At 41.6% G+C, this 26,470-nt stretch overlaps 1 protein-coding gene across 2 annotated transcripts in view; it reads right to left on the reverse strand.

Annotated features, from left to right (window-relative positions):
• The window catches only part of SNX30 (sorting nexin family member 30), a 125,073-nt gene that overhangs the window by 46,798 nt on the left and 51,805 nt on the right, over window positions 1–26,470 (reverse strand). For both annotated transcript variants that reach the window (XR_001888123.1, XM_017886752.1), the window contains exon 3: window positions 12,349–12,459. Coding sequence is in view for 1 of the 2 variants with exons in the window: in XM_017886752.1 (XP_017742241.1) it covers window positions 12,349–12,459 (111 nt within the window). In the remaining variant the exon portion in view is untranslated. The remainder of the gene's footprint in view (window positions 1–12,348; window positions 12,460–26,470) is intronic.

Raw genomic sequence — 26,470 nt, forward strand, 5'->3', positions numbered from 1 at the left:
AAATATTTTAAGCTTCTGCTCCCAGCACTTCATTCCCCATTCATATTTGGTGAATGAATAAATTAGGTAAAGTCATGTATCTTAAAAAAATACCTTTTATAAGCCAATTTTTTGATTTAGGTTTATACTAAAAAATTCTTTAAAATGTAATTTCCTTTACTCCCCTTACTCAAATACATTTCTCTATTATACTGACTTAGAGCCAACACTGTCGGCAATTTAAAACTACCTGCCTACCAAGGGATCTTTGAGCTTTTAATCTGTTTCCATAGCAGTTTGATCAACTGCTTGATTAAAAAGCCTTCTTTATTATTACTACCACAGGGAAAAGAAGTATCTGCCATGCACCTGTTTTAAAATATTTGAGCTATGAAATATTTTAAAAATTGTACACTTAAAAAATAGATAATTAAATCTAATAGATATTTCTCTAAAGAAGATATCCAATGGCCAAGAAGCACATGAAAAGATGCTTAACATTAGTAGTCATCAGGGAAATGCAAGTCAAAACCATCATGAGATGCCATTTCATACCTACTAGGATAGCCATAATCTTAAAACAAAAACAAAAACAAATGTTGGTGAGGATGTGGAGACATCAGAACCTTTATACATTGCTGGTGGGAATGTAAAACATGCAGCCACTGTGGAAAACAGTTTCATGGTTCCTCAATAAGTTAAATACAGAATTACCACTTAACTCAGCAATTCCACTCACACGTTTATGCCCAAAAGAACTGAAAGCAAGGCTGGGTGTTGTAATCCCAGCACTTTGGGAGGCCGACGCAGGTGGATTGCCTCAGCTCAGGAGTTCGATACCAGCCTGGGCAACATGGTGAAACCCCCTCTCTACCAAAAATATTAAATATAAAAACAATTAGCTGGGCATGGTGGCTTGCACCTATAGTCCCAACTATTCAGGAGGCTGAGTGGGAAGACAGCTTAGGCTCACAAGATGGGGAGGCTGCAGTGAGCAGAGACTGCACCACTGCACTCCAGCCTGGGTTACAGAGTGAGACCTCATCTCAAACAAACATTTTTAAAAACTTTAAAAAAAGAATTGAAAGCAGGTGCTCAAACAAAATTTTGTACACAAATAGTCATAACAACCCTGTTTACAATGGCTAAAAGGTAGAAGCAATCCAAATGTCCATCAACATGTGAATGGGCAAACAAAATGTGGCACATTTATGCAATGGACTACTATTTGGTCATTAGGAAAAAGTACTAAAACATGCTGCATCGTGGAAAAATCCTGGAAACATTATGGTAAATGAAAGACGCCAGATACAAAAGTCCATATATATGATTCCATTCACGTGAAATGTCCAGAATAGGCAAACCCATAGAGACAGAAAGTAGATGAGTGGTTGCCAGGGGCTGGAGAGATCGGAGGAAATGAGATGTGACTGCTTCATAGGACAGGGTTTCCTTCCAGGGTGATTTTGAAACTTTCAGAAGGTGGTGATAGTTGCACAACATTGTGAATGTACTTGACGCCACTGAATTGTAAACTATAAAACAGTGCTAAGTTTTTTAGCACAATAAAAGAGCATATTATATATATATCAAAATCATAAAGCATAAGAATAATACCAGTACTTATTAATCTACCACCCAACTTGACAGACACAACAGTGTCATTGACAAAGCTCCCTGTCAGTGGATCCCTGATCAGATCTCCACTTATTCCTGCCCCCATGAGGGAATTACAATCCTCAACTTTTTGGTCATTGCTCCCCTCTAAGTTTCAGTTTTAAAACAATGTGCTGTTCGTTGAACTTGTTTTTTAAGTTTATAAAAATAAAACTCCAGTTAATGTATCACTTAATGACAGAGATATACTCTGAGAAATACATTGTCAGGCGATTTCAATCATTGTGTGAACATCATAGAGTGCACCTACACAAACCTAGATGATGCGGCTACTACACACCTAGACTACACGGTATAGGCTACTGCTCCTAGCATGTTACTGTACTGACTACTGCAGGCAATTGTAACACAATGGCAAGTACTTGGGTATGTAAACATATTTAAACGTAGAAAACATATTTAAACGTACAGTAAAAATACAGTATTATAATCTTATGGGACCACCATCTATATGCCATCCACCACTGACTGAAATGTCATTATGCAGTACACAACTGTTTACTTCGCTTTTGTCATTCAACATTATCTTTCTGCGACTTATCCATATTGATGCATGTTTAGCTACAGGAAAATAATTTTACTATTCCATAGTCATGCGCTATATAACTGACTGTATGACAAACTGTCCACCTAGTCTCCTGCCTGTGAACATGTGCATGATAGTGTGAATGGTTTACAGCTTTGTGGCCCTACTAACAATGCTGCTGTGAACACTCATGCAGATGCACCCTCTTTAGAAAACGCAAGTCTCTTTAGGGAATAAACCAAGACAAGGATGGCCAAGTAGGTCTATCAAGACAATCACATGCTTTTTCCTTTAATACGGTAAGTGGTATAAATTAATATATTTTCTAATGTTAAACCAACCTAGCAGTTCAAGTTCAAAGTAGGACATTAAACACAAGCATTTAACTCCACAACCTCCTCAAACCCCCACAATATGGCAATAAAGAGGATTTTTTAAAATTATTAACCCTGAAGGACAAAAACAAACCAGAAATAAGACACAGCAACAAGGATTAGTGGACTTAGCCAACCCAAAAAAGCAGAACACTAGGCTACTTGGAGTAGGCCTAGTAAACCTAGATTTAGAACACATAACCTTGAAAAGATTTAGGAATTGGTAACACCAACACCCCACGCCCTGGAAAAGAAGTATTTGGAGTATGAGGGAATTGAGTGCCCTCAACTTGAAAGAGCTTTAGAAAGTATGTTTTAGTTGTCAAGAGTAAAGTTTCTGATGCCATGCTTCCTGGGTTTATCTTTCGACTTTGCCACCTACTAGCTGTTTGCCTTCGGTCAAGTTCTATACATCTCTTGGAACCTCAAGAAGTTGGTGCTAGGTAAAAACTAATAGCATCAACCTCATAGGGTTGTCATGAGGATTAACTCAGCTAATATGTTCAAAGTGCTTTGAATGATTCCTACCACAGGGTAAACACACACAAGTTTGGGTGTCTTTGTTGTAAGACTGGCAGCAGCTTCAGGGGACTACTAATCTTCAGGGACATCTAGTGTTCATTTAACCCTTGACATGGTGGGAATATTCAGAGAAGATGCTAAGAATACTGGGGCATTCTTTACAACAGAGCAGGAGTTCCAAAGGACACAGCGGAAAGGTTTGTAAATGAAAGAACAGAGGGGAATCAAATCAGGAATAAAATTACAGAGCCACACAAGGATAACATGTCCACGTGTGACACCCAGCAGAGCTCACGCTTGAGCAGAATATTCGAAATGCAGTGCTGGATCAGATGAACGGGCCACTCAGCCCCATGCTGGCCCAGTCCAAAGCACCGAGAAGTTATCTTAATGGGATATGGCTGTCCTTCAGGATAATTCCTTTATTCTGGTCAGTTCTTCTCTCCCCTGTTCCTTTAAGCAGCCATTCTCATAATCCAGCTTTTCATGCTAAGCAGATTACTGTTTTTCTGAAGTGAGAACCAGGTGTAAGAGCATCAGATGGAAATTTCCTATTTCGCTTCCTCCACAGAAGCCCATCCACTGGGCATCACCCTTACCTCCATTCCTTAGTCCCTGTGGACAACAACCCCTCCTCACCTAAAGCTAAGCACTCCATCTGTGTCCTTGACCCATTTGTTCATTAGGGTGCACCTGTCATTTATCTCTTCTCTGTATCTTCAACATCTCCTGTCCATCCAGCTCTATTCCCAGAATCTATAAAAATATGGTTGGTGTTTCTTCCTAAAAAATATGAATCCAATCACCCCTTGACCTTATATCTTCTCCCTTCTCCTTCCTGGCTCATTCTATCTTTTTGAAAGGAGTCACTTATCTTGACTTCACTCTATCCCATTGATTTCTCAACCCCAGCCTTCCCCAACCCTCAAAACAAAACCGGCTGTGATACTGCCTTCAGTGTTGGGTTTCTCTGCCCTATCCCCACCCAGCTCAGAAATGGCCCTTTTAAAATTGAGAGCCAATGACTTTCTAATTACCAAATCCCGTGGATATTTTCCTGTTATCACTTCATGAGCCCCGTTATGATACTCTCATTTGCTTCTGCTGAATAGGACTTGAGAGAATGGCCTGAGGCACAAGTAAGTGGTTAGGAGTGCCTCATTTAACATAAAGATGACATTCTACAATAGGGGTCCATTCTTCAGATTGAGCACATTGAAGGTACGATTCATCAATTGGGGGAACTTGCTATTTAAAGGAACCCTAGAGTGAATCCTCCTGCAAGCAGAATTTCCTCCTGTCATAAGCGTTATCATTTCCAAATGTATGTAGCTGCAGAAACTTCCTATTTCAAGATTCCTTAATGGGACACACCTACTCTCAGCCTCACCTCTATTACCGTCTGGGTTGTTTACACATAGGAATCTGGGTTACTGGCAAAATCAATCAAGTCCATCTATAGTCTGTAAATCACATCACGTAAATGAAAAGAGCTCAACACAGTTCCAAGCACACAGCAGATGTCTAACAAATGCCAAGTATTTTTATTAATTTGTAAGCACTGAGAACAAAAAGCAAAAGGGGAGTGGACTTACAGGTAGACAGTCTATATATCGTTTAGGCCAAAATGTCTTTAAAAATCGGTTGTAGGAAGCAGGCACAGTGGCTCATGTCTATAATCCTAGCACTTTGGGAGGTCAAGCTGGGAGGATTGCTTGAGGCTAGGAGCTCCAGACCAGCTTAGGCAACACAGCAAGACCCCACCTCTACAAAAAATAAAAAATTAGCTGGGCATGATGGTACACACCTGAATTCCCAGCTACTGTGGAGACTGAGGTGGGAGGATTGCTTGAGCCCAGGAGTTGGAGGTTGCAGTAGGCTATGGTAACGCCACTGCACTCCAGCCTGGGTGACAGAGCGAGATCCTGTCTTAAAAAAGAAGTCATTTGGGATCTACTTCTTCATGCCCACTAGAATTTTTAAAGTAAAATAGCAAGTGTTGGCAAACATGTGGAGAAATTGGGCCCTCATACATTTCTAGTGGGAATATAAAATTATAAGCCACTGTGGAAAACAGTTTGAACAATTCCTCAAAAAATTAAACACAGAATTAACATATGCTCCAGCAATTCCATTTCTTGTTGTGTAGCCAAGGTAACTGAAAATAAGCACTCAAACAAAATCTTATACAACCACCAGTGTTGATAACAGCATTCTTCATTAGAGCTGGGCTGGGAAAAGGAGGGAATTGAGAGAGATTCCTTAATGGGTACAAAGTTTCTTTTGGGGCTAATGAAAATGTTCTGGATTAAATAGTGGTGATGGTCGTACAACATTGAATAGTGGTGATGGTCATACAACATTGTGAATGTACTAAAAGTCACTGAATCGGATACTTCAAAATGGTTAAAATGATGATATGTAATATGGATTTTACTTCCATTTTTTAAGAAAAGGAGACATGATGGTGGAAGCAGAGAAGATGACACATATGCTGCTGGCTTTTAAGATAAAGAGGCCATAAGCCAAGGAATGCACATGGCCCCAAGAGCTAGAAAAGGCAGGCAAACAAATTCTCCCCTAGAGCCTTCAGGTGGAACGCAGCCCTAGCCTGTATCTTGATATTAGCTCACTAAAACTGATTTTGGACTTTTGACCTCCAGAGCTGTAAGAGAATAAATTTCTCTTGTTTAAGGCGCTTCAAAAAAAAAAAAAAAAAAAAACCCTGGGCGTAGGGGTGAGGGAGTGGACAGAGATGAAACAAGATTGGCCATGAGCTGATAAATGTTGAAACTGAGTGATGGAGTTTCAAGGGCACTCATCGTACCGAATCTCTTCAATATGGTTAATACTTTCTATAATGAAAATATTTTTAAAAACTGAATATACACATATGTATGTTGGATCCTGCAAAAAAAAATCCTATTTGCAAAGTATTACAATAATCTGTTAAATATTTCAGGGTTTAATCTTGAAATACTGATATTAGATAGTACTCAGTACTTCAGTAAAGTATTTTCATTTATATTCCATATTAGTTTATAAAGCTGTTTTATAATCTGAAACAATAGCATATTTCTTGCAGACTGTCAATGGAAAGCTGCTATTTCTAGGTAGGAAATCTAGACACATCTTTCAATTGCTGAATCCTGAAATGTCCAACATCCTCGTTAGCAATTTACTTGCTTCTTCTAAACAATTCAACAAATATTTAGCGCACATTAAATATTTACATGGCAGAGGCCTATTTCTCCTACTCTTGTCAAACTAATAGAAAATATTGCTTCTAAGCAAAAATAACTACCAAATAAAGGAGCACAGAGATTAAAAGCCTGTCACCAAGCAGAGAGATTAAAAACAAGTCACCAAGTCCAGTTAAATGTAAAGCATTAGGAAGTTGAACCAATGTTTCAATACTTATTAACTTATCCATTGAGTAAGCTAAATGCAGGTATATTTTTAACAGTACAAAAAAGAAGAAACCAACTAGAAAATGGAGTTTTTATTATTTCATATTAAAAAACAATTGCTGCATTACAAATTTATTCTCATTAATTCCTATGAGTTTACTACTACTCAAAAGAAAACTTGGTACATAATACAAATGTATCCTTCCAGAAACCTTCCTTCATTAAAACTGAGGTAAACATTAAATTTCCAAGAGAAAATTAAACACTCAAGTGTTTACTAAACGTATCTGCTTCATCTTCCAAATCTAATACGTGCACCCATCTAATCATGAAATTGCTCTGCTGTGTAACTAGTGCTCCAGGAAATGAAGAAGTGTCAAACCCACTGAATGAATATGGAAGCAGAAAACAGAATGGTGGTTGCCAGGGGGTATGGAGAGCAGGAAATGGGGAGTTGTTCAATGGATATAAAGCTAGTGTTATAAGACATAAATAGGTTCCAGATATCTGCTGTACAAAGTACCTACAGTTAACAATACAGTCATCCTCCCTTATCTGAGGGGGATACGTTCCAAGACCTCCAGCAGATGCCTGGAGCCATGGATGGTGCTGAACCCTGTATATACTATGTTTTTCCTATATACACATACCTATAATAAAATTTAGAGACAAGGTGTCACTGTGTTGCCCAGGCTGGTCTTGAACTCTTGGGCTCAAGTGAATTTCCCACCTGTATATACATACCTATATATGCATATGTTTTTTTCTATACATACCTATAATAAAATTTAGTTTCTAAATCAGGCACAGTAAGAGATTCACAATAAAACAGAACAATTATAATAATATTCTGTAATAAGTGTTATGGGGAGACGGCCTTTCTCTTTCTCTCTCAAAACATCTTATGGTACTGCACTCATTCTTCTTGTGATCTCCAGCCTGATAACCAAGAGGGCTACTAAGTGACGCACAGGTGGGCAGTGTCTACAGTGTGGATACACTGGACAAAGATAATTTATGTCCTAGGCGGACTGCATGAGATTTCATCACACTATTCAGAACAGCAAATAACGTAAAACTTATGAACTGTTTATTTCTGGAATTTTCCATGTCATATTTTTGGTCTACAGGTAACTGAAACCAGGGAAAGCAAAACCACAAATAGGGGGGGAATGACTGTATGGTGTTGCACGCTGTAAAATGTGATAAGAGGAGAGATCTTATGTCACATGCTCATGTTACACGTTATGTACATCTTATGTTACATGTTCTTACAAAAAAAAAAAAACACAAAACAGCAAAGGGACACAAGAAAACTTATGAAGGTGATGGATCTGTTTATTACCTTGACTGTGGTGATGGTATCGGGGGTATATACAAGCCTATCGAATTGTATGCATTAAATATGTGCAAGGCTATTGTGTATATCAATTATATCTCAATAAAGCTTTAAAAAACCACTGAGGAAAAAAGTCAAAATGAAGACTTTCTGGCAGCTCCAACTATTACATAATGAAGAAAAACACAGTGAACTGCTGTTATGAGATGACAAACGTATACACCCAGCATACTTCTGGTTCCAAGATGGCATTTTAAGAACATAAGGTTACTCCTGGTAGCCGCGGTGGCTCATGCCTGTAATGCCAGCACTTTAGAAGGCCAAGACAATAAGATCCCTTGAGGCCAGAAGTTCGAAACCAGCCTGGGCAACATAGCAAAACCCTGTCTCTACCAAAAACAAAAAAAAATAATTAGCCAGGCATGATGGCATAGGGTGCCTGTAGTCCCAGCTATTCAAGAGGCTGAGATGGGAAGATCACTTGAGCCCAAGAGTTCAAGACCAGCCTGGGCAACATAGTGATACCCTGTCTCTATAAAAAATTTTAAAAATCAGCCAGACATGGTGGCACATACCTGTGGAGGTGGGAGGATCGCTTGATCCTGGGAGGTAGAGGCTGCAGTGAGCTGTGATCACAACACTGCACTGCAGCCTAGGTGACAAAACAACATCTTGCCTCTTAAAATTTTACATATATATATATATGGAGCCGGGTGTAGTGGCTCACTCCTGTAATCCCAGCACTTTGGGAGGCTGAGGCGGGCAGATCACGAGATCAGGAGATCGAGACCATCTTGGCTAACACGGTGAAACCCCGTCTCTACTAAAAATACAAAAAATTAGCCGATGTGTGGCGGGTGCCTGTAGTCCCAGCTACTCGGGAGGCTGAGGCAGGAGGATGGCGTGAACCCAGGAGGTGGAGCTTGCAGCGAGCCGAGATCGCGCTACTGCACTCCAGCCTGGACGACAGAGCAAGGTTCCGACCCCCCCCCAAAAAATTATATATATATACAATTTTTAAAAAGAACTATGAAAATTCAAGGATGAAAAGGCACCCCATTTTTAAATAGGCAATGGATCTTAACTGATATTTCTCCAAGTAAGATATGCAAATGCCCAAAAGCACATGAAACAATGCTCAACATCATTAGGGAAATACAAATTAAAATCACAATGAGATATCACTGCACATCCAGTAGGATGGTTACAATCCAAAAGATAGATAGCAACAGCATTGATGGAGATGTGGAGAAACTCCTATACATCGCATGTGGAAATGTAAGTTGATGTCATCGCTTTTGAAAACAGTCTGGCAGTTCTTCAAAAGGCCAATTATAGAGTTATGTGTGATTCAACAATTACACTCCTAGGAATACACCCCCCCAAAAATGAGAACATGTCCACAGAAAAACTTGTACATGAATGTTCACAGCAACATTACTCATAATAGCCAAAAGGTGAAACAACCAAAACGTCCATCAAGGGTGAATAGACAAAATGTGGTAATATCCATAAACTGGAATATTATATGACAATAAAAATGAATTAAATATTAATATATGCTACAACATGGATGAACCTTGAAAGTATGCTAAGTGAAAAAACCCAGTAACAAAAAAATCACGTTGTGTATCATTTCACTTACATGAAATGTCCAAAATAGGCAAACCTGTAGAAAGTACATGAGTGGTTGCCAGGGGCTGGGGGATATACAGTGTTTGTAAGTGACAGCTAAGGGATGTGAGGTTTCTTTTTGGGAGTGATGAAAAGATTCTAAAATGGATAATGCTGACGGGTGTCCAATTTTATGAATATGCTAAAACCCTTTGAACTGTACATTTTAAATGGGTGAATTATATGTTATATAGATTAAATCTCAATAAATCCTTTTTTTAAAAGGGAAATGAACATTTCTGCATCTTTACTGGGTCTCCAACTGGTAAGTTCCCCAAGGCAGGAGTCCTTTGTCTTCCTTATAACCTTCTCAACCCACCTTCTCTTCCTTCCGAAGATGATGCTTAAATAACAAACAGACACCTCCTAGCAAAGCTGCTAGAAAATTCTTTGCAGCAGATGAGGGGATTGGTTTCTGGTTTGACTTTCATACTTAAATCTGAGAGGCTCTCTCATATTAAATCTCTCTCCACTCCAGATATGTGAGTACCAAGAATTTATGGAAAAAAAATTAAGTTTCTGCTTGTTTCTAAACTAGCTTCTTTCTGCTTCTTTCCAGACCATCAGAAACCACACTTAAAGATATTCTGGATCCACCTTGGGCATTCTGGAAACTCTTCCATTCTCTTCTAGTGTTTATGGAAGAGTAGACACTATGTTTCACCAGCAGGTGTCACTGTCTTACCTTTGAGCTTCCAGTACCAACCTCACAGGCACCAGCTGCCAGGAGGGCAGCTCCCAGATGCATGGTGTGGGCTACAAATAAACAGTGACTTTCTTCCAAAGAGTACAGTACAGAAAGGCAGGGAGAAAGAGTAATGGTACAGTGAAGAAAGCCAAGTCAGGTGATGGAGGTTCACATCAATAGTGATGCACACTGTTGACAGCACGTGCCCTGGATAGAAGGTGATGAGGGTGGCAGCTTGCCTCTGTGGTTTCCTCCCCAAACACATTGCCCCAATCGGGAAAGCCATCAGACAAATGTCAACTGAGGGACAGTCTACAAAATTCCTGACTAGTATTCCTCAAAACAGTCATGGTCATCCAAAAACGGGAAAGCCTGAGAAACTGTCACAACCAAGAAGAGCCTAAGGAGACATGACTGCTAGATAAAATGTGGGATCCTAGGTAGGAACAGAAAAAGGAACTTGGGCCAGGCGTGGTGGCTCACACCTGTAATCCCAGCACTTTGGGAGGTCGAGGTGGGAGGATCCCCTGAGGTCAGGAGTTTGAGACCAGCCTGGCCAACATGGTGAAATCCTATCTCTACTAAAAATACAAAAATTAGCTGGGCGTGGTGGCGTGTGCCTGTAATCCCAATTACTCGGGAAGCTGAGGCAGGAGAATCGCTTGAACCCTGGAGGCGGAGGTTGCAGTGAGCCGAGATCACGCCACTGCACTCCAGCCTGGGTGACAGAGCTAAACTCCATCTCAAAAAAAAAAAAAGAAAAAGGAACTTGGGATAGTTAATAATGGTGTTTATTTCATAATAATGATTGGCTCATTGTGACAAATGTGCCACACTAATATAAAACGTTAATACCAGATATGAGATTTGAGAATTCTCTCTACTACCTTCACAATAATTCTGGAATTTTGATAATGTTCTAAAATGTCATTTATTTTTTAAAAATTATTCACTAGCTGCCAATTTTGCCACCTTAAGGTTCTATTTTAAGGCATATTCCCAACTGTTTAAAAGCTACTGTTTCCTCTTCAGGCATGTTTTTAAGTGATTAGAAGACAGAAAAAACAAAACTTCAGGCTCGGAGAGCAGAAAGGGTATGTGGGAAAAAAGGAGATGCCCTGAGAAAGAACTGAGTTCCAGGTGAGAGCCACCATTCCTATCACAGTACTAGCAATGTGGCTCTTTTCACCCTGAAAACCGAGAGAGCTACCAGTGCATTCACAACATACACAGCCTTTCCTAACCATGGGGAAAAAAAGGCTGGGAGATGCGGTGGTAGCAGAAAGCTGGTAGTGCTAGGAAGTTATCATTCAACAAAGGTTTTTACTGAAAGATAAATCAGCCCCTCTGAGGAGTTTTATGACTCAAACTGCTCTAAAGCCCCCAAGGCCCAAAGAAACATCTGGCGGCTAAACCATTATTATTTCTACTTTTAACAAAAGTAGTCAAAAAAGTACTCAATATAAATGTTGAGGCCAGATGCAGTGGCTCACACCTGTAACCCCAGGACTTTGGGAGGCCGAGGCAGGTGGATCACCTGAGATCAGGAGTTCGAGACTAGCCTGGCCAACATGGCAAAACCCCGTCTCTACTAAAAATACAAAAATTAGCCGGGCATGGTGGCGGGCTCCTGTAATCCCAGCTACTCAGGAGGCTGGGGCAGGTGATCCGCTTGAACCCGGGAGGCAGAGGTTGCAGTGAGCTGAGATCGTGCCACTGTGCTCCAGCTTGGTCAAGAGAGTGAGACTCTGTCTCAAAAAAAAAAAAAAAAAAGATTTATATTTCTTTTGCTCTGGTTCTGTTTTTTAAAAACTGTGCAGATGGAAGCACTGGAGTAGATAAATGTCACGTTGCTTCAATAAATAGAGTTAGGTGGTTTCCTTTTTATATGAAAAACTGTGGTTGAAATGGATTCTGTACTAGATTTCTGCTCCTGTGCCTAAAGAAAAGCCCAGCCAGCCGCAAAACTGGCTTACTATATAGCAAATCAGAAACCAAAACCTAATAGGTGAAGTATTATATACAGTGTCCATTAACATGTTTTACATACGTTCGCTGGGTGAGTCTGGGATAATTGAAGGGATGAGAGTTGACGGAACCCCTTCAGGAAAGACAACACAGGACAAGTGAGAAACAAGCTGCAGTGACTTACTACCTACGGGAATGAGATGAGTGGGCTGGGATTCTTCCAGTTTGCTCCTCAACCAGTCAAAATCCTGGTATCTTCGACGAACAGAATATTCTGGCAGGTCAAACTCCACCCGAGTACTCTGCAAATAAGAGAATGGAAAAAAAATAAGCATAAGGGAATAGCATATCTTGGCTGAAAGGAAGGGAAAAAAAGCTCTCTTAGAATAACCAAACTAGGCAAGATCACATTTTCCTGCCACCAAACGCACCAGCCAAATGGCAGAGTTTACCAACATAGAATAGACCAGTCTGGGACACAGAGCCCAGTTATAAGGAGCTGGAATAAAAATGCCAGTTTTCCGAGATTGCGCCACTGCACTCTAGCCTGGGTGACAGGGCGAGACTCTGTCTTTAAAAAAAAAAAAAAAAACACCAAGTTTTTTTTCCCCCCATCCCCTCAGGAAAATTTAGAAAAAATTTCAAACTATTACAGAATTGTTTAGAAACATTTGATTCATTTCCTCCAAGCTTAACTCCTGAACAATTTTCTTTTAGCAGAAAAATTTCCAACTTGGAATAGTGCTACTAAATCGCAAATCTGTTGAAAGAAATTGTCTCCACCTTCTGCTAAATATGGCTGAACCAAGTTTTGCCCCAAAGGGGAAATAAACAAAAAGTAAAGATAACAGATCACTGCTCCCATTTCCGAGAGGCAGATTAAGATTGAAATAGAAAAGGTTTTGCTAATCGCCCACATTCTGGGCCAGAAAACCCATTAACCCTTAAACTGTCATATTTTAGATAAGAAAAAATCTAGAAATAATACAAAATGCCATTGTATTGCAGAAAATATTAATAATCTCATTCCTTTTCTCAATTTTTAAAGTTTTCTGAAGTGTGACTGCAGCACTTCAACAATGAAAATCAATGTTGAATAAAATTAAGTTGATTTACACCAAAACAAGATTTTTACTCATTTACTGGCCCAAATTAAATCGTGTCTCACATAAGCCATTTTTCCCTATGAGGGTACAGACTACATGACTGTCACAGTTCTCAGAAATTAAAGTACAAGATAAAAATGGGTCAAGCTACATCTCATAAATTTACACTTTCAAGCCAAAAGTCGGTTTTAATTCACAACACCAAGAAAATCTTTAAGCACATGAATGAGAGTCATTCATCAAAGAAAAAGCTGTGAACAGCTCTGGCATCAAAAATTATGATTTCATCCTCCCCAAAACCTGTGTTCACAGTCTTAGCAAAATGGTGAGGTTCAAGGATTCGGTCTTGGACTGACCCCCAACTAACCGCATTGTTTCCCCTCTTCAAGCCCCAAACACCAACATATGCCTATGAAATACAATCTTCCCCTGTTCTTGCAAGGGTGAAATGTGAGGACATTCACTCAATGTAGGTAATTGTGACTTATCAGATGATTTTCCCAAAGGAATTAGCATTGTAGGATTGGAGAAAGAAAAAAAAGACAACACTTAAATCCAGACAGCAAGTCATTGTTGATGAATTTTCAAGCACAGCATGACAGAAATATTGGGAACAAGTGGCCTGATACTCCCATCCCTGCACCACACAGGCAGCGTGGGAAGGACTCTGTGCCTATGCAGTTCTTGCATCCCTACCAGATCCCTGACTTGTCACTAAGCCTCCTTGAGCCCTACCTAGGTTCAACAGTAAGAGAGTTACAGCAGGGCTTGGTAGCTCATGCCTGTAATCCCTGCCCTTTAAGAGGCCAAGAAGGAAGGATCAGCTTGAGCCCTAGAGTTTAAAACCAGCCTGGACAACATAGCGAGATCCCATCTCTGCAAAAAGAAAAAAAGTTTTAAATTAGCCAGGTGTGGTAGTGCATACTTGCAGTCCCTACTACTCAGAGGCTGTGGAGGGAGGATCGTCTGAGTCCAGGAGGTTGAGACTGCAGTGAGCTGACTGTGCCACTGCACTTCAGCCTGGGTGAAAGAGTGAGACCCTGTCTCAAAAAAAACAAAAACAGAGTTGGAAGGGAAGTTCAAGACCTCCCACCTCCCCCACCAGGCTCCATGTGAGAACGTGTCAATGATTATGGGCTAACGAAAGGCATATTTTGAAAGGTGACAAATTAAAGCAATTCATTTTCATTGTAAACCAAACTGATGCAAGGCTCTACTTTTTGCCTTCTTAAACGTTATATGATTATTGGCTGGGCACAGTGGCTCACACCTGTAATCCCAGCACTTTGGGATTACAGGATCCGCCAAGGCCGATGGATCATTTGGGGTCGGGAGTTCAAGATCGGGTGTAAGACATTGTTGTTTTGGGGGAGGGTTTTCTGAGACGGAGTCTCACTTGTCGTCCAGGCTGGAGTACAGTGGTGTGATCTCGGCTCACTGCAACCACCACCTCCCAGGTCCAAGTGATTCTCCTGCCTCAGCCTCCAAAGTAGCTGGGAATACAGGCGTGTGCCACCACATCCAGCTAATTTTCGTGTTCAAGATCAGCCTGGCCAACACGGTGAAACCTCGTCTCTATTAAAAATACAAAAATTAGCCAGGTGTGGTGGCAGGTACCTGTAATCCCAGTTACTCAGGAGGCTGAGGCACAAGAATTGCTTGAACCCCAGAGGAGAAGGTTGCAGTGAGTCAAGACTGTACCACTGCACTCCAGCATGGGCAAGAGAGCAAGAGACTGTCTCAAAAAAAAAAAAAAAAAGTTACACGATTAACTGATCATTTCTCTTATGTTTTTCAGATCCATTTCATAAATTACAGTTTATGTAATATTTCTACTCTAACTTTGAAATCATTTTTGGTAACTACAAAAGACAGCACAATAGAACACACGTTTTATTTTTGCCACAACCAATTTCACTTTTGGGGAACAGGCTTTTTTTTTTCCTTCTATTTATTCAGGTTTATACTTATTTTAAAACTTCGAGAAAAATAAATAGAAAATAAAAGATCAGCCATAATTCCTCTAAATAGAGAAAAACACAACATGGCTTATATGTTTCCATATTTTTTCTATGAATATTCATTAATTTACTCATTGTCTGTATCTCTTTAGCATACCTTGGACATCTTTCTACAGCAGTAAGTTCAGATGTACATAGTCTTTTTAACACATATATAGTATTCCACTGAATGGTTACACGATAATTAAACCAAATCCCAATTTAAGTTGTTTCCAATTTTTCCATGAATAAACAATGCTTTTGTAAACATCATTGAGCACCTGATAATTCCCTTAAAATAAATTCCTAAAGATAGAATTGCTGGAAAAAAGTGTACATAACACTTTTTAACTGACAAACTACTTTCAGAAATACAGCAATGTATATTCTTATCACATATTCTGAGGAACTAGTTATCTTTGGTGGACTGATAAATGAAAAATAACACATCATCTTTGTTTACAGTTGTTTCTTTAATTACTATTGGGGTTGAACATCCTTTCAAATGTTTATTGGCCAAAAGAAGAGAGTATTTTTCTTCTTTTATAAGGTGTCTTTTTAAAAACTGTAAGTCCAGTCAGGTGCAGTGGCTCATGCCTGTAATCCTAGCACTTTGGGAGGCCGAAGCAGGGAGATAGCTTGAGTCCAGGAGTTCAAGACCAGCCTAAGCAACATGGCAAAACCCTATCTCTACAAAAAATACAAAAATTAGCCGGGCATGGTGGCATGTATCTGTGGTCCCTGCTACTCAGGAGGCTGAGGTGGGAGGATCGCTTGAGCGTGGGAGGCAGAGGTTGCAGCTAGCCAAGACTGCACCACTGCACTCCAGTGTGAGCCACAGAGTAAGACCTCATCTCAACAAAATAAAATAAAATTGTGAGTCAAGTCTTTTTCATTTGTGTAAGTTCTTTATTACCATTTGCCTATCATAATTTCCAAATGGTTTGTCTGATACAGAATCTTTCCATTGTTTTATTGTTGATTTCATCCATATTTTCCCTTTATGCTATTTTTGAGGTCATCAATAAGAAGGCCATCCCCACTGCAAGCTTATAAAAATATTCACCTATAGTCTCTATGATTTTCTTTTAGTTATATCTAATCACTGCTTTTCTTTTCTTTTTTTTTTTTTTTTTTTTTTTTTTTTTTTTTTTGAGACGGAGTCTTGCTCTGCCGCCCAGGCTGGAGTGCAGTGGCCGGCTCTCAGCTCACTGCAAGCTCCGCCTCCCGGGTTTACGCCATTCTCCTGTCTCAGCCTCCCGAGTAGCTGGGACTACAGGCGCCCGCCTCGTCGCCCGGCTAGTTTTTTTTTTGTATTTTTTAGTAGAGACGGGGTTTCACCGTATTAGCCAGGATGGTCTCCATCTCCTGACCTCATGATCCGCCCGTCTCGGCCTCCCAAAGTGCTGGGATTACAGGCTTGAGCCACCACGCCAGGCCTAATCACTGCTTTTCTACTTCTAGAAATCTACCATTGGAAAATAATGTCTAAACTGTGGCAAGGATATTTGCATAATGATCTTCATTGCAATATTATTTAAATCAGCGAAGAATCAAAGCAACCTAAATATTCAACAATAAAAAGCTATTAATGAAATTATGGCATATTTATATTCTATGGTTGTCAGTAATTTTATTGGTAAGACTTTTTTTTTTTTTCAAATTTAGATAAGAGCCAGGTGTGGTGGCTCATGCCTGTAATCCCAGCACTTAGGAGGCCGAGGCAGGCGGATCACTTGAAGTCAGGAGTTCAAGACCAGCCTGGCCAACATGGTGAAACTCTGTCTCTACTAAAAATACAAAAATTAACCAAGCCTGGTGGTGTGCACCTATAGTCTCAGCTACTCTACTTGGGAGGCTGAGGCAAGAGAACTGCTTGAACCTGGGAGGCAGAGGATGCAGTGAGTCAAGATCGCGCCACTGCACTCCGGCCTGGGCGAAAAGACCCGCTTTTTTTTTTAAAAAAAAAAAAAAAAAAAAAAAAAAGTAGATACAGTCCCCCCGGCTGGAGGGCAGTGGCACAATCATAGCTCACTATAGCCTCAAACTCCTGGGCTCAGGCAATCTTCCCACCTCAGCCTCCCAAGTACCTGGACTACAGGCACATGCCACCATATCTGGCTGATTTTGGGGGCTTTTTTTGTTTTTTGTTTTTGTAGAGATAGGGGTCTCACTATGTTGCCCAGGCTGGTCTCTAACTTCTGACCTTAAGCAATCCTCTGTCTCAGCCTCCCAAAGTGCTGGGATTACAGGCATGAGCCACCACAACCAGGGTGTAAGACACTGTTGTTTTGTGGCGGGCTGGGGGGGTGGGTTTGAGAGTCTCACTCTGTTGACCAGACTGGAGTATAGTGGCACGATCTCGGCTCACTGCAACCTCCACCTCCCAGGTTCAAGTAATTCTCCTGCCTCAGCCTCCCAAGTAGCTGGGACTACAAGCACCACACCCAGATAATTTTTGTATTTTTAGTAGAGATGAGGTTTCACCATGTTGACCAGGCTGGTCTCAAATCCCTGACCTCAAGTGATCCAACCACCTCAGCTTTCCCAAGTGCTGGGATTATAGGCATGAGCCACTATGCCCGGCCTGTTGTTTTAAGGGAAAATCAGAGGATACAAAATTAATTGTACATAAGGATTTCATTTACGCTAATATCTGGATATTAAAAATTTAGAAGACAAATTTAAAGCTGATAATGAGAACTGTTCCCTTTATATTCACCCTTATTTCCAAATTTTATACCATTCTCATACAATATTTTTATAGTCTCACACACACACAATGCTCATTTTTTAAAAGCTCCTTTAAGGACATCAGGAGCTTAATACAGCAAGAAAACCTTGCTTGATCTTTGGAAAGCAATAAGGTAAAAAGTTATCACGAAATGGATGCTCAAGGCCAGACGTGGTGGCTCACGCCTGTAATTCCAGTACTTTGGGAGACCGAGGCAGGAAGATCACTGGATCAGGAGTTCAAGACCAGCCTGGCCAACATGGTGAAACCCCATCTGTACTAAAAAAACAAAAATTAGCCGGGTGCGGTGGTCCACGCCTATAGTCCCAGCTACTTGAGAGGCTGAGGCAGGAGAATCGCTTGAATCTGGGAGGCGGAGGTTGCAGTGAGCCGAGATTGTGCCACTGCACTCCAGTCTGGGTGACACAGTACAACTCCGTCTCAAAACAACAACAACAACAAAAAAAAAACGGATGCTCGCGCACTCTCTGACCCAGTATTTATTTTACTTATTTTTACCACAATTTGTTCTAGAAAATATATAGTGACAGGTAAAATACGATCAAATGACATAAATTAGAAGTAGGTGAAAAAGATAAAGAAAAAACAAGGACAGACGGAAAAAGTAGAGTCAGGAATGAGGCTAGCAAAACACACTCACAATGAAACACTGCACACCAGCTAAAATTGGGCCAGAGACATTACTTGGAATTTCTGGAGAGAAATACATTTATAGGACTCACAGTATTCATAAAACAGGCAGACCAGTAAAACTCCAAAGATAAGTTTGTAGTAAATTTTTCCTCCGTGAAATTCAGGATCTAACTTAGGAAAATTTAAAATATACATTTATCTCTATTTTTGAATACCCGTAGTAAACAAAACAATTTTTTTAAAAAGAACGAAAAGCAGGCTGGGCGCAATGGCTCATGCCTGTAATCCCAGCACTTTGGGAGGCCGAGGTGGGCGGATCACGAGGTCAGGAGATCAAGACCATTCTGACTAACACAGTGAAACCTCGTGTCTACTAAAAGTATAAAAAATTAGCCGGGTGTAGTGGCGGGTGCCTGTAGTCCCAGCTACTCGGGAGGCTGAGGCAGGAGAATGGCATGAACCCAGGAAGCGGAGCTTGCAGTGAGCCAAGATCTTGCCACTGCACTCCAGCCTTGGCAAGAGTGCAAGACTCCGTCTCAAAAAAAAACAAAAAAAAAGAACGAAAAGCATACACACACAATTCCATAATCAGAGACAACCACTACATCATTTTGTTCTATGTCCTTCCACATCGTGTGTCCACAATGCAGAATGTCCAAAGATCACAAGGTCATGGACACACACGTCCAGTCAGGTCTAAGAACAGGTGACCAAGCACAAGAGTCATAGTCCAGAAGACTCATTTTTGCTAAGCTAGAAGTGTAACACCATCACTCCCCGTGAATACGTCCCTGGTCAGCTCCAGACATCCCTGGCATTTTTTTTTTTCCTTTAGAAGTTCAACATTTTAGAAGACCCAGCACAGAATCACAGTCTAATCGGTCACCCAGCAGGGCACCCCATCTACTGGGCCTCACTCACCCTACCACATAAGGTCTCCCCTTATGCCCCAAGAGCTGACGTGCTCAACAACCGTGGCCCAGGGTCTTTCTGAAGAACGTCCATTTGATCCAAAATTTACAACTGACTCACTCCAGAGAGACGTGGTCTTTATCAGAAGTGCCATCTGTCCAGGCCACAGCTGGGTCTTAAGAATTCTAGGGGCCGGGCGCGGTGGCTCAAGCCAAGCCTGTAATCCCAGCACTTTGGGAGCCGAGACGGGCGGATCACGAGGGTCAGGAGTCAGACCATCCCTGGCTACACAGTGAAACCCCGTCCTACTAAAAATACAAAAACTAGCCGGCCGAGGTGGCTGGCGCCTGTATCCACAGCTACTCGGGAGGCTGAGCAGGAGAAGGCATAAACCCGTGAGGCGGAGCTTGCAGTGAGCTGAGATCCGGCCACTGCACCCCAGTCCGGGCCACAGAGCGAGACTCCGCCTCAAAAAAAAAAAAAAAAAAAAGAATTCTAGGTTGGCCGGGCACGGTGGCTCACGCCTGTAATCCCAGCACTTTGGGAGGCTGAGGCGGGCAGATCACAAGGTCAGGAGATCAAGACCATCCTGGCTAACACAGTGAAATCTCGTCTCTACTAAAAAAATACAAAAAATTAGCCGGGCGTGGTGGCGGGCGCCTGTAGTCCCAGCTGCTCAGGAGGCTGCAGGAGAATGGTGTGAACCTGGGGGGCAGAGCTTGCAGTGAGCCCAGATCACGCCACTGCACTCCAGCCTGGGTGACAGAGCGAGACTCCGTCTCAAAAAAAAAAAAAAAGAATTCTAGGCAACCCCCATCTCCCAACAAGGGGTCTCTTCCCTTATCAAACAAAAACCAGCTAGTCCCATTCTGCCTCAAAACCCCACAGCCCTGAGAATGACAATTATAGAGGCTTCCAGCTCTTCATCCTCACGCTCCTCTGCCTGCCTTTCTTCCGACATGGACTTCCACTTATCTCATTCCTCTCAGATCTTTCTGCCAAGCTCTCTGGAAGACCTATGCCATAGTTAATAAAGTCCTGTCGTTCTTCTGCCCATTCAAATTCTGAAACCTGGCTCTCCCTGAGAATGGGGCCTCCCTGCCATCGGTCCCGCTGTGAGCTGCTGGCATTCCACAAGCCTCACCCAGCCCACAAGGCCAGGAGCTGCTGCTGACATGCTCCTCGTTTCACACAGCCCCGGACCACCATTCCTCCACCACCCTGTGAAAACCCTTCTGAGGTTCGTGCCATCCAGTGACACACATCCTCTATCTCTCCACACAGCTGTCATCCACTGACAGCTCTGCCATTTCTCCTGATGCCTTGAAGATTCAAGCAACTGGCTCTCAGGCTTCCTTTCCCAGTCCTTCCACAACCTAGGTGCCCTCGAGATCCAGGTGGCTCACACACACAACACCAGCCTCTAAGCAAGCAATGTCTCCTTCCATTCCACAGCCTCTCCCCAGACTGTCACCAGGCAGAAGCCCACACATCTCCCTCTAAACAGCATCCCTTATATTTCACGCTCTTCCACTTCCCAAAATCCCTGGTTTCCCAGCCTCTTGGGACCTAAAGTTCCTAGACATTCCATCCATTCACGTCTTTACTTCCTTCCTTCTTCACTCAGCATTTGTTCCATGGCCCAGAACTTCAATCACTTACTTACAGTAATATCTAAACGTTCCCTCTGCATTGCCCATTCACCTCGTAAAAACCCACTTGCTCTACCAGACCTGGGCACGTGGGCACACTGCTGGAGGAGAAACAAAATCAAGCAAACACACGGACAGACACGATACATTCTACAATGAGACCCTCTAACATTGCCAGGCACTCTTTTCATACTCCCTTAAGTCAGCTCACTCCCACATTGTCCAAATCATTTATTAAAACGCCCATAAAAGTTTTGAAAGTTTCTAATCCCCAATTCAAACCACTCCCACCCTTAGAAGACTTCATCATCTATTTAGAGAAAAAACTGCAGATATAAGCAAAGAACTCCTTAACTTCCTGCCACAAAACAGACTTCCCTTCCTTCTCCACAAACAATGGAAAAAGTACACCGCCCCTTCAGTGGCAACTCTAGCTTCCTCCGCCTTCCTGGGAGCCTCCATCCTACTCTCCAATCTTCAACCTAATGCCTTCTTCTCTACCAATACTGGGCAACTGGCACTTAAATAAGTCTCTTACATTCTTAAAAACAGCAGCAGCCCCCACCAAAAAAAAAAAGGGCCTCCCTCTCCCTCAAACCCACACCCATTTCTGACCACTGCTCTCTATACTTGCTTTCATTGCCTAAATTCTAACACTCTTGTCTTCTCTCTCACCCCTCACTCACTCTAACCCACTTGGGTTCTGCATCACTGCACCAATGAAACTGCTCACACTACAGTCAGCAATAACTGTGTCATTAAACTAACGTCCACTTTGCATTGTACATAATTCAGCCTCTAAGCAGCATTTAGATTCTGTTGACCACTGAGGCATTTAGAAAGAGGAACTAGTTGGGATGTTATGGCTTTTTTTTTAATACTCCACTGGTAATGAGGCTAAACACAAGAAAATAATAACCCCTGAAGGGAGCTGAAGGCTCGCCTGTTTCCTTACCCTCAGGTCTATTTCTGTATTGTCAGTTTCAACCACCTAGGCCACGCTACTGGACCACAGTGCTGGTTATCAGGGCCATCCCTCTCTTGAAAATCATGTCTTTCGGGCTGGGCGCGGTGGCTTACATCTGTAAGATCGAGGCAGACAGATCACCTGAGGTCGGGAGACCTGTCCAAAATGGTGAAACGCCATCTCTACTAAAAATACAAAAATTAGCCAGGCATGGTGCTGTAATCCCAGCTACTCAGGATGCTGAAGCAGGAGAATCACTTGAACCTGGGAGGCAGAGGCTGCAGTGAGCCGAGGTCATACCACTGCACTCCAGCCTGGGCAACAGAGCAAGACTGTCTAAAAAAAAAAAAACAAGAAAGAAAAAAAATCATGTCTTTTGGGCAAGATTATTAATATTTATTATCTCTAGAATCAGAGAGACCTGGACTCAAGTTCTAGCTCCACCACTCATGAGTTGCATGTCTTTGAGCAATTTTCTTAACATCTCTGTTTCTCAATTTTCTCATTTGTAAGATAACAGTATTTATATCTACTTCACTGAGTGTGAGGATTAACTGATAATATACGTAAAGCATTTAGTACAAAATAAATGAGGGCGCATCCATACAATGGAACACTATTGTAGTCTTATAAACAATAGAATAAAAGCATGCTGACTGGCATTTCCAACATAGAAAGATGTTCACAATGTATTAAGTGAATTGGCAGTATACAAAACACTCAGTTTTTGTAACTGGATGAAGAAAAGTAGTATAGAAAGTCACCAACAATTATTTACTGCTGGTGAGCTTACAGGCATTCTTTTACTGTTTTAGGTTACTTGTACTTACTTCTTTTTTTTTCTATAATGAACATACATTACTTATATAATATAAAAATAAAAGAGTTTCAACTGCAAAAAAGTACAGTGCATGGTAAGTGTCCAATAACTAGCCGCTGTTATGATGTTACTTTCTTGGAGTCTGCAGAAAAGAAGAGCTAGAAGCTGCCTGCCCTAAGAAGGCCTAAACTGGCTCTCCACCACTGGGGAGAGAAGATACTGGTACCTTAGATTTGGGTGGATAATTCTTTGCCTACATTGGCTGTCAGCCCTCACTCATTTTAGCTCAGGCAAAAAGAGCTCTGTACTTTGTCCCTTCCTGGTCATCAGGAATCTGAATTAGGACTAGAGCATCAAAGCCTTAAGGTAATAAAGCAAAGCATTTGAACAACCTTGTCCTCTAACCATTAACTTTGTTTGAGGACCTCAGCAGAACTGGAAGGCCCAGGACAGGGTCAGGTGTTGGGATCCCATGTTCCTCCTGTTTGTCCTCTTTCTCTCATTCTCACACACCCCTATGATACTTTCACTTCTGATCTCAAATGAGAGTTGTCTTCTTTTCCTGTTTCGAATAGTGACGCCGGGTTTATATTTTGGTGGTGCATTCAGAGGCTTCTTTCTGAAGTAGTATTGAAGGATACTTCAATAACTGATTCAGAGGCTAACGCGCAGCTGCAACTCACCAGTCTTTCCTGTGAATCAGTTAACGGCCGTCCTGCAGTATTTGCATTCTGGGGCAGAAGAATCAAGAGGCCAAGGGAAAACGTCACAATGGGCAAGCACTGCTGTGCCAAAAAGGCGGTCACTTTGTCATTTGGCTGTTTACAGCACCAACTCAAGAAAAACAGGCTTACCTTTCACTGACTACAGGGTAAAAATAAGGCCACCCTAGAAAAAAATAAATAAATGGATATAATTCCTGGAAATATGTATATTAACCTAGGTCCTCTGAGGAAGTAACATATGTAAGCATCTAGCCCAATGTCTGGGCTAGGAACCCAGTGGTTTAGTGGGGTAAGACTGTGCGTGTGCACACGTACATAGACAAATCTTTACGTGCAAACCTGGTGCAGAAAACAGGGTAGCAGCTGGACACAGTGGCTCACTTTTGTAATCCCAGCACTTTGGGAGGCCCAGGCAGGCAGATCACCTGACATCAGGAGTTCAAGACCAAGCTGGCCAACATAGTAAAACCTCATCTCTACTAAAAATACAAAAATTAGCCAGGCATGGTGGCACACACCTGTAGTCCCAGCTACTCAGGAGGCTGAGGCAGGAGAATCCACTTCATCCCAGAGGGCGGAGGTTGCAGTGAGCTGAGATCGTGCCACTGTACTCCAGCCTGGATGACAGAGGCAGACTCTGTCTCAAAAAAAAAGAAAAAAGAAAAAGAAAAGAAAAGACAGAGTAGTAACATCAAAAAACTGGAGAAGGCTTAGATGTCCATAGAGAAAAGATATTATATAATTATTGCATAAATACTTAGGCAGAGGTTGAAAGAGTAAGCTAGACATGGTCATATAGAACATAGACAGGTCTTCAAAAATACTATAAAATGGAAGGGAACATTGGAAAGCAATATTACACCGAAATCTAAATTATATACATTCTAACTATACATGCGTGTGAATGCAAACGCAAAGAAAAACGACTAGAAGGACACACAGCAAATTTTAGCCATGGTTGCTTTTGGCAAGAAGGACAAGCTAAGTAAGAAGGGCTAAGGGAGGCTCCCTGCTTCCACTCTGTATATGACCTTCAGCATTGCTTCTTTTATTTTTTTACAAATATAAAATTTTCATCCAATAAGAGATGAAAAAACACAACTTGAGTATTTTATTCCCTGCTTGTCTTTCCAAAGAATTTTAAAAGGTACAGAACTTACAAAACTTTCAAAAATAATTTTTTTCTACAATGAAAAAGAAAAAAGACACAGTAAAAGACGAGAGACATGCTCATCAGAGCTCCTCTTAACGCCATCCATAAAGACACCATCTATTGAAAGTTCCAAAAATATCTGTAAATCATTCTTTGTTATGTGACTTGGTGGGGGGTGGGGTACCAAGAAATAGGATAGCTTCCTGACTAAACACTTTTTTTTTTTTTTTTTGAGACGGAGTTTCGCTCTTGTTGCCGAGGCTGGAGTGCAATGGCACAATCTCGGCTCACCACAACCTCCGCCTCCCAGGTTCAAGCAATTCTCCTGCCTCAGCCTCCGGAGTAGCTGGGATTACAGGCATGTACCACCAAGCCCGGCTAATTTTGTATTTTTTTTTTTTTAGTAGAGATGAGGTTTCTCCATGTTGTTCAGGCTGGTCTCGAACTCCTGACCTCAGGTGATCCACCTGCCTCGGCCTCCCAAAGTGCTGGGATTATAGGCGTGAGCCACTGCGCGTGGCTCACTTTTTATCCCGAAATATAAAGTGATAATATGAATTCTCTCCCTAGTAATGTCAATATTGTCATTCTTCCTCTAAATATGTGGCTTTCAACTGATGGGGGGTGGGGTGGCAATCTTGTCCCCCAGGGAACATTTGGCAATGTCTGGAGACATTTTCGGTTGTCACAACTGGGGACCAAGGGAAGGACACTCCTGCCATCTCAAGGGTAGAGGACAGGGCTGCTGATAAACACTCTACAGGACAGCCCCCACAGCAAAGAACTCTTCAGTCCAAAGGGTTAATACTGCCAAGATTGGGAAACCCTGTTCCAAGACTAAAACTTTAATACTATTTTAAATATTCAAAAAATAATTTTCATAAGTAACAAATGACACATTAAAATTATTCTTTTATAAGTGGAACTATGTAAAGAGTATGGTTTTAAAAAATTAAAATATAGGCTGTATAGTCCTACAAATTCAAATTAGAATCCTGGTTACCAACTTTGTAACTTTGAGCAAGTTATTTGAACTTTCCACCTCCATTTCTTCATCTGAAAAACTGCAACTAAAGGATATGAGTTTTAAGACTGTTATGATTTTGGCTGGGCGCAGTGGCTCACGCCTGTAGTCCCAGCACTTTGGGAGGCCGAGGTGGGTGGATCAACTGAGGTCAGGAGTTCGAGACCAGCCCGGCCAATAAGGTGAAACCCCGTCTCTATTAAAAATACAAAAAGTAGCTGGGCATAGTGGCACACGCCTATAATCCCAGCTACTCAGGAGGCTGAGGCAAGAGAATTGCTCGAACCCCGGAGGTGGAAGTTGCAGTGAGCTGAGATCACATCACTGCACTCTGGCCTGGGCAACAGGGCAAGACTCTGTCTCAAAAAAAACAGAAAAAAAAAACACCAAAAAAACTGTTATGATCTTAAGTTATTTAATTAATCAACTAAATCTCAACACCTGCCCACTACCTATTTGACACATACCAGAAAGACAGCAAGTATTAGTTCCTGTCTTCCCATTATTCCTCCTCCTGCTACCGTCTATCCCGCCTAGGCCAAATTTTTTTTTTTTTTTTTTTTTTT

This window comes from Rhinopithecus bieti, unplaced genomic scaffold (assembly GCF_001698545.2).
Source record: "Rhinopithecus bieti isolate Rb0 unplaced genomic scaffold, ASM169854v2 scaffold_16175, whole genome shotgun sequence".
NCBI lineage: Eukaryota > Metazoa > Chordata > Mammalia > Primates > Cercopithecidae > Rhinopithecus > Rhinopithecus bieti.